The 17,839-nt window shown below is 39.9% G+C and overlaps 1 protein-coding gene across 2 annotated transcripts in view; it reads right to left on the bottom strand.

Moving 5' to 3' along the window:
- Positions 1–2,225: 2,225 nt before the first annotated feature.
- The window catches only part of LOC111863861 (snRNA-activating protein complex subunit 3), a 26,280-nt gene continuing 10,666 nt past the window's right edge, over positions 2,226–17,839 (bottom strand). For both annotated transcript variants that reach the window (XM_023850611.2, XM_033751226.1), the window contains exons 3-6: positions 16,983–17,234; positions 10,511–10,752; positions 5,009–5,116; positions 2,226–4,402 (exon numbers count right to left, since the gene is read on the bottom strand). In XM_023850611.2, the coding sequence (XP_023706379.1) occupies positions 4,261–4,402; positions 5,009–5,116; positions 10,511–10,752; positions 16,983–17,234 (744 nt within the window). In that variant the 3' untranslated portion in view covers positions 2,226–4,260. The remainder of the gene's footprint in view (positions 4,403–5,008; positions 5,117–10,510; positions 10,753–16,982; positions 17,235–17,839) is intronic.

The raw sequence follows: 17,839 nt of genomic DNA, 5'->3' as shown, positions 1-17,839 counted from the left end.
AAAGTAGAATATTGAGAAAAATGGGGTAAAATTCATTTTTGTCCTCATATGGTTTTCTACCGCTTTTCAGTGCTCGTTCTGACAGGAAGTTCAAAATGAGAAAACAACCTTTTTTAAGGGCTGGATTTAGGAATGCTGTTTGGGTGGAAATAATTCACTAGTCCTTTGAAACACCTTCCATTCCTTCAGGAATAGGGTGAGAGGCTTCTGAAATCTCCTCAGGAAGGTGACTTCCACATTCCAGCAGTTTGAAACTACCAGTGAAATAGAAGAATTAGTTCTAATTGAGGTATAAATTGAAAATAAGAACCACAGGCAAGAAGTTAGAAAGTTATTTGTGTATAGCTTTGCATCACATACCCAAATACTGGACAATATATATCACCAAGTGATGGTGAACAATGAATGGGATCACAAGGTACTGGAAGATTATCATCAAAGAAACAACACTGACACAACAAAAAGCAGGAAGCTACAGACACTGTGGACAACCACATGAAGAGTCAACAGATAAATGAATAAGCAAGATCAGACATGGAAATCTACATAAATGTTTATGGAACAGAGTGATTTACTATCCTATCAGTTTCACCTTTGAAGAACTGGCTTTTGGCTGTGATACAATTATGAGCCAGTTGAATGGTAGACTGACTAGTGAACAAACAATCAGAAAGGATTTGGAAGGCAGCACTTGTGGCCAAATCAAGGTATTATCACACCACTTGCCCAGAAGAAATGAGGATAACCAATATTGACCTTGTAAAATTTGAGGCTTTCACGGCGGTGACTATGAAGAAAGCAGTCTTCTGGGATTTGGCACCGTGTATATGTGGTGTTAACCGACGTTTCGGAGGANGTTTTTGTGTTGGGGGAGAGAAAGGCAAGGTTAAAGGCTGGGCACTAACCCTTAAGCTGAGGGGGGGGGTTGTTATGTTGGTTGGTCATGGCCTGTGTGGCCTTCTGGATCTGGCATCATATCCCGGTGGGGGTTTTTAAGAGAACAGATGAGAGGCTTCCAAGACTTGCTGAGACAAAACCCCCCCTCTCTGTTCATATTTTCTGGATGCAGTTCAATCTCAATTGCCTCCCTAATGATGCGATCCATATAGTGGGTCTTGGTGGCGAGGATGGAGGTATTCTGAAGCTGAATAAGGTGTTCCAGATCGATACTGTGTTCAGCTACGGCCGACTTGTCCAGTTGTTCGAGATGGATGTGCCGTTGATGCTCCTTCAACCTCATGTCCATGGAGCGGCCTGTCTGCCCAATATAGACCTTCCCGCACTCGCATGGGATACTGTATCCCAGAAGACTGCTTTCTTCATAGTCACTGCCATGAAAGCCTCAAATCTTACATATCCAGTACATACTTGTACTAGGTGTGAGTTCTCCCTGACGTAGGTTTCCCAGGACCGGAGTGACACCCAACTTGGCTCAGTCCTTGCTTCCGATGATTCCCTTCACGACCAGTCTGCTTTTACCGGTTCTCACAGTCTCTTCGCTTGCAGATTTCTTATATTTTTTCTTCTACCCTGAAGATGGAGGCGATACGTTCCTCCGAAACGTCGGTTAACACCACATATACACGGTGCCAAATCCCAGAAGACTGTTTTCTTCATAGTCACCACCGTGAAAGCCTCAAATCTTACATTCCAAATGTTGTTTGTATTCTCGTCTTGGCTGTTGCCAGCGAGGGACCACCTTGTTGCAACGCGTGTGTTGGGAGCATTGCAACAAGGGTTCTGTTGGGGTCTTAATTTATTATGGATTCAGCTTGTATTGCCTCATTTTGTGTGTTTGAGTTTGATAAACACAATGAAGAGTTACTGGGGTTTTCTTTGGTATGTGTGTAGGCTTCCATTGCCCCATCTGTGTGAGTTGTGAGTTGCATTCTTTCCTGGGTTTTATGTCTGGACTGACCAAGATGGTCAAGGTTGCAGGTTCAATAATGTTGCAAAGATGGAAATATGGCCAGAGTTTTGTAAAATACTTATTGTTTGCAAATGCTGCACACTCATAATCAAATTATTATTATATAATAACAGTATAATTACCGTTATGGCAATGATTGTGCATTTAAGACCAGATATAAAGAACACATTCATGACATTAAAAGTAACAATAGTAAGTCCGGATATTCAAATCACATATTGAACACTGGACATATATATGGAACAATAGCAGACACCATGGAAATTATAACAGGGAGGAAAGGAAAATATCTTAATACACTGGAAAAGTATCATATTTATGAAATCAGTAGGAAAAATCAACATATGAATGACACTAATATTGATACAATCACAATTTTTTAAGAATTACACAAAATGAACATAAAATAATATTATACCATCTCCGCACTCTTCACAACCATGGCTAATATAAATATGAAAGCAAGCACATCACATCTACAGGAGTAAAGACAACACCACACGCTACTGGAGGGAACAATGCACAAACAAGGGGCAAAGTGAGTATAAAATAAACATAACATAACAGAACACTAGTAATAACAATCAAAAACAATATTAACATGTGGGATCTTGCAGAGTACAGATTGCAGGCATAACACAACGGGCTTATGAATACAAAAACAGGCTCCTACAATAAAACATCTGAAGAAAAGGACACAGATCAAAACATGAGGATGTCACACCTTGTGAGGCGTAATAACAATTTTACAAAATTTAAAGAAAAAGTTGTTAATAGATTTTATTTTATTTAAATTAAGCAAACTACAACATGTGCTTTTTAGAGCATATCAGTTAGACCACAATTACGGTGGTAAGAATCATGAAGCATGGAGTTGCATATGTGATGAATGGATGACATTAGAGCAGTGTAGCAGTTTTAGCACAGTAAGACACATGACGATGGTCATTTAGGACTGAAACATGTTGTGTCAAAAGTGAAAGTGAAAGAAAGAAGGAACAATTTGTTGTACTGTTGACAGACTGTGTAGTACATAAACAATTTTAGATATAGTAATGCAACAGGATGCTTAAATACAGGATTACACTAAACAATGGTTACCACCCAGTTATTGAGACTGGAAATAAATATTTCAGGGTATGAAATTACATGGTCAATTACGCTATGGAACTCTTTTCAATTAATTAAACTTATCCACTCAACAAGTCATCACACAACTGTTCCTCTGCAATAAACCAAAGGTATCAATACCAATAGTAACATCAACAGTTCAGAATGTATACTAGAGCACTTCCAATCACGTAGAAAAGAGGTATTTTACATAATTAAAAATCACTGTGCATATCTAAACATTAGGAACAGGAAAAACTACGACACTTGGCTGGCAGTACAGCATTGCAATAACTTGCAACAACAAACTTCCACCTCACTGCAAAATGACAATACAAAACAAAAATGATGACTGGACCAAAATAGCTGGCTCAGACAAGCTCATATTCAATGTAAATGGCAAAAAAAAAAAAATCATCTTCTGCAACCTATGCTACTGCTTTCTGATAGATCTGGCCTACAGAATACGTACATTCTCTAAATGAATGAAAATTAGTTGCATTAATTAGGCTTCTTCTTAACAAGTCAATATTTTATACTTCAACCTTCATGTGATGCACAAGAGACTTTTAAGAAATTACTTGTCTACAGAACGTACACATTTATAAACTGCAAATATTAAGACAATTTTCTCATTGTTCACATAGCATGTGGGTGCACAGACACATAGAGACAGAAAAATGACATTCCTGAAACCACCTTTTCAGACTTAGTATATACCTGTAACATACCATCCTCCTATGAAGAGAAGAAGAGGCAATTACCAGGGCTCACTCACATGTACTGTGTAAGCTGAAACATCATAATTTGACATGACAGCTCTAGTCATTTCCACTTGTACAGAGAAGTTCTGTGTCTCCCCAAAAGAAAAGTATCACCAGAGTCGCCGTGTGTAGGCCAGTAAATTACAATGTATGATGAAGTTACTGGCCATAATTACAAATGGACCATTACTACAAAGACTGTAACATTAGCATGCAACATGCACATGTTTTTGTCAATTAAGTATAATGTTTCACTCATGTAAATACACAAGCCGTTATCACTCTGCTCCTACTCTCCAGTTCTAACAGTTTGTTGCTTCCAGACTGAACCCTATACTAAGCAACTAATGACACTGATAAGTATAATTGTTTTAACTTACACCATTAATTCTGCACGAAAGTTCATAAGTCAAGAACAGATGTCGAGATATAAAGTGAATTCCAGTTGTTTTCTCATTAAACAGCAGTTCTGTCAAAAAATGGATAAGCCTTAAAATGGCCAACCTTATTTCCATCAATGTAGTTGTACGACCGGAAGCAATGCTCACAAAAGAAGCAGGGGTCATATGGTACTCTTTCATTTTCACATGTAAGCCACCTACAAAAAAAAATCCAGTCCAAAATTAGATATTTTCTGTAACCATACTGCAACAGCAGAGACATGACTCCATTTATACACAGCTGCAAGGGCAGGGAGTCTGCCATTTAAAGCTGTCTTCAAGTGGTTAAACAGAGCACATGCATATGAATTTTGGTTCTGACCAATTTAAAAGCATGAATTACTGTCAGCAACCTAATATTTTTCTTGGCCACACCATAGCTCAGGCGGTTAGTTGCTGGCTTCCCACCACAGCAGTCTGGGTTCGAGCCTGGGTCTAGTCAAGTGGGGTATGTGGTGGACAAAGTGGCGCCAGGGCAGGTTTTCTCTGAGTACTTTCGTTTCCCTTGCCGATCATCATTCCACCAAATTCTCCATCATTATAATCACCCAGGGCAGGTACAATAGGCCAAACAGTGGCCAACGTGCCGAGTGGACCCAGCTGGACTCCACCCCCCCCCCCATGCAAATAAAAAATAAAGTTTTTCTTTCTCTCCATGTTAATGTACCAGTGAATGTTCTACTCTGGTTCATTCTCCTTCCATAACTCAGTGTAAAATAAATGAGTACAAGTCTTATATCTAAATACTAAAATTATTGACTCACCTTGCAACAAAGTAGTTACAAATCATACAATATTGAGCATTTGTTGAGCTTATGCTGCGGAAACTGGGATAGTTATGAGATGATAATGAATCACTCTTATGAAGCAACCTGGAAAAAAAAAAAAAAAGCATTTAATTGGCCCATCTTTCCCTTCTCATAACAAAATGTAAATTGTTTTACTTCTGCATACCACTGACTTGCCACACATCATCTTGAAGTGGACCATAACTGTATTGTCCTCCCAACTCATCTGCATGTTACTATTGTTTGTTCCCAGTAGGGAACATAAACGTATGCAATTGACAAGAACTTGGAGCATTGGACCTCTCCTCCTGAAATACATGACTACCCTCTCATAATCTCATTAACTAGCCCTCCAGCAATCTTGGGGCAATGCCGATTAATACAAAAAAAAAAACATAACATACATCTCAACTCAACTCACTTAACTACATATACAGAAGATAATATCTACCATACAAAAGGGACACTAAGAGAGTCCCAATCATATCACAATATTTAACTGAACGCCCAACATTTATCTCTCTTCTGCAAGGCAGTCAAAACAACAGACCAAAACAGAATTTGGAATGTGCTTCCAAAAACAAATTTCCTTCTACCTCTGTGATGGCTAGTAACCCACTGAGAAGGGTCCTCTCTTCGCATACCTGGGCCAAGCTGGCAGAATATATTAGAACAGTCGGAGGAAGGGGGGTAGATCATGTGTTAAACTGATAACTCTCTTAGATCTTTAAATATAAAAATCAAAAAGGTTATTGATCAACTAGAAAGTTGGTTTAATGTGAATCAACTTTTTGTTAACACTGACAAGACCAAAGTATTGTTTTTCCATGGAAAAGGATCTACTTCTAGGAACAGACTGGTCATACGTTTATTCAATAGGGAATTAGTATATTCATCTTCGGTGAAATTCTTGGGTATTGATATCTCTGATAATTTGAGCTGGTTGAATCACACTCAATATATCTGCCTTAAGCTGAGCAAGGCCCTATATCTGATCAAATCCTTACGTAATTCTGTTAGTTTACAGGTATTAAGAAATGTATATTTTACTAAATTTGAATCCATATTTAAGTATGGTATTATGTTTTGGGGTGGTGGAGGTAAAGAGATTGATACAGTTTTTAAAGTACAAAAAAAAATGCATAAGAGCCATTATGGGTGTTGATAATCGGGCATCCTGTAGAAGGCTGTTTGGTGAGTTAGAAATTTTAACTGTTACTTCTTTGTAAATACTGGAGATTTTATGTTTTATCATAAAAAATAGAATCTATACAACTTTGAACTCTGATGTGCATAATTACAATACAAAGCATAACATAATCTGTATACCCAACATTGTAATACAAATCGTTGTAAGAGAAGTGTGATAAACATGGGCATAAAACTATACAATAATCTTCCTTTGGAGTTAAAGAATGTATCTGATTTTAAAGTGTTTAGGAGGAAATTGAAGTGTTATTTGTTGCATAGTGCCTTCTACTCTCTTCAGGAGTTTTTTTATATGTAAGATGTTGAATTAAATGACTGTAATTGTTTGTTAATGCATGTGCTGGTGGTTTTTTTATATAATTTATTTAAGTATTTATGTATTCTTTGATTATGTTAGGTGTGATTGTTATTAAATCTATATATTCTCTTTGACTTTATCCGATTGTATATTTTACAGTTATGGATGTAAATAAAATTATGAATTATGAATACATACTCCACAACACAGGAAGCAGGGAGGGGGAGGAATATGGAAGGTGAGCGCCCGGCTGTCCGATTTTAACAAAACAACTACAATCGAGCCATACGTAAACATGGATCATAGTCTCTATTCTGTAATTGTGTAACACAGACACATAACATGAATCTGGAATGTGATCTGGTTCATAAATGTATGAGTGAATACTCACAATGATGTTCATCTAGAAATACATACTTATGTTAAATGAAAACCTATCTCAAACAGGGAGATGTTTGTATCCCTAGGGATTCCATCATAAGTGGGTTTTAATACAGAAGAAATGACTTAAAGAAGTTTATCCCCCCTCCCAGCTTAATTTTCAAGATTCTTTGCAGAAGACACTGAACCTGAGCTCTATATACTCACTCCGTTCTCTCCACACAACACTACATATTATTTGTAATATGTTTTCCTTTAAACTGTAGAACAGAGAGGTGCATGCATATTGAGCATATTCCCTCAGAAAGATCTCAAGAAAACTGATGTGGACAGTACATGATGTTTCATAAATTGACTCTGCTTCTTTCTTCAGGTATTATACTGAAAAAACTTTAAATGCTCTATTATTTCAGTCGTGACTGTTTGGTTCAGTCACAGCTATCACCAATAACTTTATGAAAATAAATCAATAAAACACATCTGCTAGTATGATAACCAACAAACTGAAGATGGGAGCAGAAACAGCTTCTGAAACATCACACATCAAATATATCACAATGGGCAATGTCCAACATAATGCTCATACACAGAATCAACCACTGTCACAAAACTTTGAAAAATCAATAATTACGAGAGAGAAGAAAAAAAAAACGGTCCCATCAACATGATGAACCCAGCACAAAGGGAAGGCTGTTATGATCAGAATAATGGCACTCAGGCAATGGTATAAATAGTGTACATGTGAATGGCACTAGAGGTTCACTGCACAACACATGATACTGTGACACCCAGACCCATTGCCAAATAACAGTTGTGTAAACAGAAGACAGTATAACAACTGCTGCTAGGAAACAGCTCTGTGGACACACTGTTTCCCCAGCAATGACAGAATACACAACAATGGAAGACATTTTCTGTGCAGTCCATGCCAGGGTTATATAATGAGGACTAGCTGAGTCAGTTGTGAGTTGCAGCTGTGAGAAGTTAGAAGCTGGCAGCTGACGCTGGGGACAGTTCAGGAACACAGAGGAAGGGGGACATTAACCTTTGTATGCTGCTACCACACAACGACTAGTGAAGACTGAAAATACTTATGCATGCTGTAGTTACAGTAACCTTCAGAGAGTGTAACTGTTGTAGTTATTTTTGGTCAGATTCTGCAAGTGTTCAATAAATCAGATTACCAATTCATGAATATTAGGGTTAATTTCACTGACCACACAACACGTTTTTATTATTGTCACACTACATGTTTCGACCTCAAGAGGTCATCCTCAGGTGTACGAACACAGTTGTACAATCACACGCAATCACATACGTTTTCCACTTATTTCGATCCTGTATCCTGTTCAGGCCTACGCTCAATAATATATGTCAAGTTCTTCTTATAAAATACAAGTTAAAATACTATTCAAATGTTAAAATTTAAAAATTAAAAAAAAAAATTTAAATTTTAACATTTGAATAGTATTTTAACTTGTATTTTATTTTTTTTAATTTAAAATTTTAAATTTTAACATTTGAATAGTATTTTAACTTGTATTTTATAAGAAGAACTTGACATATATTATTGAGTGTAGGCCTGAACATGATACAGGATCGAAATAAGTGGAAAACGAATGTGATTGCGTGTGATTGTACAACTGTGTTCGTACACCTGAGGATGACCTCTTGAGGTCGAAACATGTAGTGTAACAATAATAAAAACGTGTTGTGTGGTCGGTGAAATTAACCCTAATATTGATTAAATACACAACAGGATGCAAGAAACAATTAAAGTTACCAATTCATGAGCCATCAATAGTCACTCAATCACATGATAATGGTGTCATAAGTGAAATTACTGGATTAGATTGGTTGACTGAGTGAATTATTGGGCTGAAGACCACAATGGGTTGTTATATCACCATATTATGGAGATGGAACAAATGATGGAACATCTGCTAGCTGAAATAAGAACCAACTGAGAAAAAATTAAAGATGATCAGGCTGAAATGAAGGCCGACATGAAAACCCAGATAGACACCGCCATCTCCGGAATGGATGACTACCAAGCCAGGATGGATTCCCACCATGAGACAATGTTCACAATGAAGGCTTCTCTAGGAAAGACAGGGGCCAGGAAAGAGTTGAAGCCAAATTAAGCCTCTCATGGAAGAAATGAACACCACAGACTTTGAGGCAAATCCAGAAAAAATAGAGGCTATAGCAGAGGATCTGGAAGTCCTTAATGAAGAGGCCACAGTGGAGACTTTTGGAACATGGGAGGACCAATCTGGGGACTGGTGACCAGAACACTCTGGAAAAGGCGGACCAAGGACAATGTTGTACAAGGAGCCCCAGAGGGCAGGGCATTTGGGAAGAAATGTCATGCACAGCCAAAATGCAACAGTGGAATAAGGGGCAGAGGCCTGAAACAGTAGCTATTACTGGGAAGCAAGGGAAGGGTCAATGAGGCCCTGATACAGACCATAGTCCTGAAGGAGGGCAGCACCATAGCTCAAGCGGTTAGTTGCTGGCTTCTCACTGTGGCGGCCTGGGTTCAATCCCAGGTCTGGTCAAGTGGGATTTGTGGTGGACAAAGTGGCGCTGGGGCAGGTTTTCTCCGAGTACTTCGGTTTCCCCTGCCAATCTTCATTCCACCAATTGCTCCACAATCACCCTCACATATCATCTGGAGCTGGTACAATAGGCCAGAAGCAGCCGCAGTACAAGGGACTTAGTCTCACCCCACTAGCAATAAAAATAGTCCTGAAGGTTGTCAAGCCAGCAGCAGAATCTTATCAGGATTCCAAAAATGAGTGACTGGACATTGTGAATGAGTAGGCCCCCACCAAAATGTAAGAAGAGACTACTAGCGGCCTGCGTGCCAGCGGTGCAGAAGCACTGGCCACGCCCTGATATTCTCTCTCCACAAACAGAAGGAATGGTAACACACTGAAAGGTTACTCAGGACCAGCAGCCTTAAGGAGGAAGCAATGTGACATGTAGACCCAGTACCAAGTAACAACTATGTAAACAGGAGGCGGTACAACAGCTGTTGCTAGGAAACAGCTCTGTGGACACATTCTTTCCCTGGCAATGACAGAACATAATAACAGAAGAGATGTTTCCTCTGTGGTCTGTACTGGGGCTATATAACAAGGACTAGTTCAGTCAGCTGAGAGTTGCAGTTGTGAGAAGTGAGGAGCTGGTAGCTGAGGCCACAGACAATTGGGGAACCTGGTGGAAAGTGAACATCTGTTGTTGGAAGCTGCTACCAAGCAATGGCTAATGCAGAGTGAGAAGACATTATGCGAGCTGTAGTTACAGTGGTCTCTGGAATGTGTAACTCAACAAGACTACTGTTATATTTAGTCACGTTCTGTAAGTGTTCAATAAATCTGATTACCAATCCAAACCCTGTCTATAGTCACTCAATCATGTGACAATATTTTGGAAAATTCTGCTTCTCTTAAAAATTGGTTGAGATGCACATAATCAGTCATCATTTTGCTAAGAGCCTTCAAATATCAGCCAGACACTGTCAACAGAGAAAATCTGCACAGCTACAATTCATATGTTTAATGTACAAAATATTTTCAACTTACCTTACATCACTAAATACTATCAAATGTTCACAGTTCCCTTGATGTTGATATACATAAGGATAACCCAGTCTCACTGTTAGATCTTCAAACTTCGTCTTCTCCATGAAAGCCGTTTTAAATGGTCCCAACCCATGAGTGACAGCCCAATCCCTGATTACACGACTATAGTCCAGATTAGCTCGGTCTCTATGATCATTGTAGAAAGTGTCTTCGATGAAGATGAAACCTGACTTGTAAATATCCTGCAAAACAATAAATCAGCCCTCTGAACTAACACACTATCTCACGCTACAAGAGATTTATGATAGGCACAAGACACCTTAGGTCTTGTGTTGCATGACAGTTGACAAGACACCATGAACATGTAACACAACTACCATACCTGGTGCTGATAAATGTAAAATATTATCTACTATTACCAATCATAAGTAGTAAATCTCAAAACAAGAAAGAATGAACATCTGAATGAAAATTCAAATGAAATTAAATGAACATAAAATTGAAACAACTTAATGCAAAATAAATTCTGACATAAGGACCCAGTTGCAACAATCAACCACTTTCCACAAAAGTTCTGCCCAGATAGCAGCCTTGTTCTTTACTAGCAATTCAGATTATAGACTTGAAAGGATTCTGACGATGGTGTATACACTACTTCTTTTGGTTTATTTTGGACTTCACCCATCGTCTGGTATGTGAAAGACAAACGTCGTGGTTTTTTGTCTTTCACATACCAGACGATGGGTGAAGTCCAAAATAAACCAAAAGAAGTAATTTAGATTATGTATAATAATTAATCTTTTCCTTGAGTAACCTCAGAATTTAGGTAAATTATGTGGGACAGTTCATATTTCATAGGCTTGAGGTCTGTCTCAGGTAATGCCTTTGTGAACCATGGCAAAGTCATGAATACACCCCACAACACACACTTCCAAGCATATCACAAGCATATATGATTATCATGTGGGATGTCAGTTCTGGTACTTGGAGAGACAACCATGTAAGTTCCTATAACAGACATTTATTGCTGTTAGAAGAAGAGTACACAGACAAGCAGGCAAGCAGAGAGTGAAGTAACAGGTGAGGTACTGTAGGGCTCTGAAAAGGACCATAATTCTAGGGCAGGGTGCACGTGATGAATGTCTGTGAAGCTCCAGCTACAGCGCTGGCTTGTGCCAGGGATAGTGGTCTTCCTTGCAATGGTAGCCAGGTGACTGGGAGCCAGCTGAAGAGCAGTAAGCACTAGTGGGGGACTTCCCAATGGGTCTAGGTGACCACTCTCGAAGCCAGGTCACAGTGTTCTTGCTAGGACATTCATTGTTGCTGTGTGCGCTCTAGATGAGCTGTCTCGAGGTAAGATACTGACTTACTAGCATGCTGAGTTACCAGTTGGTCCTGTTCGTAAATGGGAGTGTGCTCTGCTGTGGTACCACAGATTATGGCTCTATCCGTTCAATCCATATTCAATGTGTATGGCTCTTGTGGTAAGTGGCTTGTGTTTTTAATTATTTTTTTCTAGATAGTGAAATTAGAGCCCTCTAAGTAACCTACATACTGTGTCAGAGAAATGTGTGAACTGGAAGGGAGAGATCAAGTTATATGGGCCTAGTGAATGCCATAGGTCTGAAAAACTCTAACAACAGAAACTAGTATGGATGAAAATAAACAGAGAGGTTGCTCTCATGTTTAAGCTCTTGCATGTTTTACTGACCTATTTATACATTTTTATCAGAATTCTGACCTAAACTATTGACTTCAGCCATTTGTTTTTGCAGCTATCCAAAATGTCAGCGACTACCTCCTGGATCAATGTTATCTGTGGAGTTTGGTGTTTAAATTTGAGTTATATGCAGTTTATCTCGAAAACCAGTTGGGCAACAGTAGATTTTCTCTTTGCATTAAAATAAATGTAACATAGGCATCCACAGGCCAGCAGACTGGCTGAATGTTAGGAACGTGTTTGCATAATTGGAACTTTGAATATGTTCCCAAGCAAGTTGTTATTTCTGAATATTTTAAATTTGAAAATAGTTTTATAATTCTGTGCTCATTAAGTAGAAGTAATTTCATAAATGAAATACAGTTTTCATGCGTATGGATGAAATTCAAAATAAACCTGCAAATGAGGCAAATTTAGAATTTTATTGATTTATAAAGGCTTTGAATGTGAATAGCGTTAATATTTCCAGCCATGGTTAATGTATTATATATTTTTTTAAGTAATGTTTTGTGTAGACTTCGTGATGGAGTACCGCCTGGAGGCAGTACTTAATTTTCCATTTGAAGTGTGTGTTAATTTTGATTGATAAGTAGCAAGTCTGACCACGTGATTTGAAGGGTCAGGTTTTGTTGAGTTGCACTTAAGCACATTGGCTTGCAACGCACACATTTCTAGGCACAACAAGTCACTTTAAAAACTAGAATTGTAATATTGTTTAACTGTAAAATTTTTTATTGGTATGTTGGTAGTGGTGAGGAATGCTATTGCACACTAGGAGTGGGGATTTTGTTCTTTATGTTTTTTCTGGCTTACTTCATAATGCAGAAAAGCATGTCTAGAAGAAAACCACGCCTTTGTCTGTCTGATGTCTCTGGTGCTGAGAGTGTAGCAAATCTGATGCAGTTTTATTTAGAGTATAATCAGAAGAAAATAAAGAATAGTCAGATTTTTTGTGCTTCTAATATCAAAAGGAATAACTGTAAATACTGTAAATAACTGTAATAAAATGAAAGGAAATAAAAAAAGAGGCTGAAAATATGTCATGTTCGGAAATTCTATACTACATATAGAATTAAGCATGGCCTTCTGACGTGATTTTTATGACATACGTAGCACGTCCACAAAGTAAGCTTCCCACTCATCCCACAGCTAGCAAACCTTATGTTGCGTGAAGCGACTGCGTGTACGTGATAGAGCAATGACGTAGCATGGCGCATGCACAAATGGAATTCCCCGCGTTCCCACAGTAGCATCGTTGCAGCTGTTGAAGATGGAAGCTCTTATTCCAACTCCCGCCGACTGTGAAGTGCAGTCAGTGATACAGTTTTTCAATGCACAGAGCATAGTGCTGATCGAAATTCATTGTCAGCTGTGCCGGGTCTATGGGCCTAACATCATGAGCAAGCAGATGGTGCATCGCTGGTGCAGACAATTTTCAGCAGGTTGACAAAGTGTGCATGATGAGAAGTGCAGTGGGCGGCCATCCATCATTACAGACGACCTGATGGAGCTTGTGCGGGAAAGCATTATGGAGAATCGTTGCGTCACAATTACGGAACTCAGCAGTCATGTCCCGCAGATTTCCCGCTCCTTGTTGCACGAAATTGTCACGGAGCATCTGTTGTTCAGGAAATTGTGCGCCAGGTGGGTGCTGAAGCAACTGACACCAGAACACAAACAGAGCACATGGAGTCAGCATTGACCTTTCTGCAGTGGTACCATGATGACAGCGATGAGTTTCATGACCAGATCATCACAGGTGATGAAACGTGGATTGCACACATTACCCCAGAAACCAAGCAGGAGTCAATGCATTGGCATCAGAGTGGATCTCCCTGTAAGACGAAATTCAAGCAGACGTTGTCGGCGCGGAAAGTGGTGTGCACGGTATTCTGGGATAGACGGGGCGTTCTCCATGTCGACTTCCTGACCAGAGGTGAGACGGTGAATGCTGAGCGTTACTGTGAAACACTGCAGAAATTGCGACAGGCCATTCAGAACAAGCGGCGTGGGATGCTTAGTGCTGGTATTGTCTTCCTGCACGATAACGCTAGGCTGCACACGGCTCGACGGACAGCAAGTCTCCTGCAAGAGTTCAGCTGGGAGGTGTTTAATCATCCACCCTACAGCCCGGACCTCTCTCCCAGTGATTTCCATCTTTTCCTACACCTCAAGAAATTCCTGTCCGCTGAGCGTCAGCGTTTTGAGAATGACAGAGGCGGAGATGGTTGTCACACAGTGGTTCCAATCCCAGGCGGCAGACTTCTATGACACAGGTATTCAAAAGTTGGTCCCACGGTATGACAAATGTCTCAATTCCGGTGGTGATTATGTTGAAAAATAGCTGAACACTTGCTGTGTCTGTTGCAATAAATATTTCCATGAAATTGTGTTTTGTTTCTGTAAATGGCCCCAGGGAAACTTACTCTGTGGACGAGCCTTGTACATGGGACTTGTACAGTACAGTAAATGTTTCTGTACTGTAATTTACTGTTTTCTTTTTCGTCAAAAAAGTACAGTAGATTTCGTTGGAAAGGACTTCATCCTTTAAGTGTTCAAAAATAGTATTTCAGCATCTCAGAATGCAAAAGATTTTATCCCACAATCCTTTCACTCGGAACTGGTTGTGTCTGGTAGGTTCCATTCATACGGTAGCCAGGCCCCCCCCCCCAAATCCGGACCCAGAATAGCATAGCATAGCACTGAGACAGACTACAAATTTAACTATTCTAAGCATCATACCAAGGTGGTATGTGGGCCACGCCATAGCTCAAGCGGTTCACTGGCGTTCCACCGCGGTGGCCCGGGTTCGATCCCGGGTCTGGTCAAGTGGGATTTGTGGTGGACAAAGTGGCGCTGGGGCAGGTTTTCTCCGAGTACTTCGGTTTCGCCTGCCAATCTTCATTCCACAAATTGCTCCACAATCCCCCTCACCTGTCATCTGGGGCTGGTACAATAGGCCAGAAGTGGCCACAGTACAAAGGACTTAGTCCCACCCCACTAGGAATAAAAAAAATACTAGTGTGTTGGAGATCTGTATCTTCATTCACTGTTGCTAGCAGTGCCCAACCCAATGGTCATTGGCACTGCTGTGCTCCACACTGATTGGCTAGCATTGTGGTATACTCCCACAATCACTTACTAGTTTCCTTACACACACATATGTAAAACTGCTATCTTCACACTTTGAAACTGTATGCAATTCACGAACACATTACTAAGATAAAGTCTGGCTAAATTCCTTAGTTTAATATATCGACACAACAGATTTACAATAAAATTATTAATTCTCCTCACTTTAGACAGAGGATTCCTTAATTTAATTTCAAGATGTCACAAAAAAAATGTGTATCAATTATATTGTGACATGTTGCGCAAAGGAGAACCCCCCCCACCAGCAGTGACGCGGCGGGTGAGTCAGCGCTCCCCTCCCCCTCCTCCGCACGGTAACGTAACGGTGACGCAACATGATTGTTACGGTAGTAACAGCGGTTACTACCGCTAGCGTTGCTAGCAACACAGCGCCAGGCAACAAGGGTGCTTATTACGTGGCCGTTTTCAGTATTGTCCGATCGAGGCTACATGAGGAGCAGCGAAGGCTATTCACAGGAGTTGTACTGTGACAGTCTCCGAGTGCGTTACCAACGAGTTCTCAGTTCGCAAGTTACGAGCTACAGACGCGTGGGCGATAACCAGTGATAACCAGTTATATCTGGAGTGTGTAATTCAGGGAGACTTGTATAGCTCCCGTGTTATTAATACGTGAAGACTCTTGAAGATAGTGTTAAGAGATTTTGTTGTAGGGTTTGTAAAGAGTGGAAACCCGTAACATTGTTATAATTAATTGTAGCCGATAGTTGTAGATTGTTGAATAAACCAATTAACGATCTCTACGGCGTATTCTGTAATGAAACACGTTACAATATATATATAATGTTAAATGCTAATTTAACTAAAATTTTTATCACTGAATATTAGTTCTGTAGCTCAAAGCTGTGGTGTAACCAACTAATTAGAAAGTTAATGGTTGAACGAAGATGCTCAGATGGTGTGCTCTGCCTAGCTGCAAGTTAATTTGTAATCTTTAGCCAAGTGACCTGCCAGCATTTAAAATGAATCTAGCAATTTTAGTCTGCTACTCAGATTAAATTCAAGTATGTTCCAGGAAAACAGACAGTCACTTTGGAGGGTACATATGAGCCCCACTGGTGAAACAAAAAGAGTTCAGCTTTCAGCAGAAATAATCTTTTGACACCTAAAGAGATTACACCTATCTGTGCACATGACATTTCACAAGTGAGTGGATGGCTAGAGTCCATGCAGCTGTCAGAAAGGGTGGCACATTGCATTCCTCTGCACTTGAACACAAACCCATCCTTTGTGACAAAAACAATGGATATCTGTTACTCTACTTGACTGTGTAATAAACAAGCACTAATAAATTATGCATCTTATACAGCACTTCATTCATAGAAGTACAAAATACACATCAAACAAACAAACAAAACAAAACAAACTCTGTGGCCTGTAGTCCACAAGTGAACTATAACGACTGAGAGACTGCCGCTTGTCTGCGAAGTTAGACATCTCCCTCTGAAATCTGGATTACCATGAATTAAAGACCAAGATGCCCTTAGCACCTGAGGAGGGCAAATACAGGAATTGAACCAAGACTGCACTGTCACACTGCCTTCATCTTGATTCCAAGTCTGATCCTTAAGAGATATAAATGGTATGAAATTTCATGCTTACCATTGTTCTTTGTGTGAACTTTTGATCAGGATTTTCACTCAGTTCTCCTGACACAGCTAAGTCAGAAGGACAAACTATCTTATCCCTTAGCCGAGTCAGCATCTGCTCTCCTAGAAGAACCACTTCCTGACTGCAACGAGGAGGGTTGCTGATGCGAACTCCAACTTTGTGGCGAAAAGGATGATAGACACGTACAGTAACAATGAGATGCTTTCCTATTTCTAGATCTTGGGTCTGGTGCACAGCATCAGTCTGAAAGAGACGTTTATGTAGCTATTTTATGCTCATATGAGTGGCATAAATGGTTGTGAATGATTAAGTCTGTGGTTGTTGGTTTTCTATAGATTCCTAATTGCAATTTATTATGCATTTTTTCAATAGATATATCTAAGAAGTTTATTTTGTTATTTATTTCCTCTTCTATTTTGAACCCCCTCGTTGGTGTCTCCACCTTATCATGGTGAGGGGGTTTGAGTATGCCAAGGACCCTGAGAGCTATATCAGCGGTACCGTAGCTACTGGCAGGGCCTCCCTTGCTGGACAGGTCAAAGGATAGGCATCAGACGAAGAGACACACCAAAATCTGATGCCAGAAGCAGCGTCATCAGTAGCGACTTGAAGCACAGAGCAAATGATGCTCAAGATGGTTCAAGTTCGTATAGCAACAGGCGTGACCAGAGTGGTTTGAACGGCTGCTGTACTGCGATGTGGAAAGCAAATGAAAAAACTACCACATTATCACTTTTCCTGGATAGTCTCTTTCCAAAAACAGATATACCATGTATGCGAGACGTTTCCTCTGGAGACAAAACAATCCGGAGGTAAACTACTCCCCCAATCGGATTTCCGGGGGGGGG

The sequence above is a fragment of the Cryptotermes secundus genome, unplaced genomic scaffold (assembly GCF_002891405.2).
Source record: "Cryptotermes secundus unplaced genomic scaffold, Csec_1.0 scaffold46, whole genome shotgun sequence".
Lineage (NCBI taxonomy): Eukaryota > Metazoa > Arthropoda > Insecta > Blattodea > Kalotermitidae > Cryptotermes > Cryptotermes secundus.
This window is presented reverse-complemented; position numbering and strand designations above follow the sequence as displayed.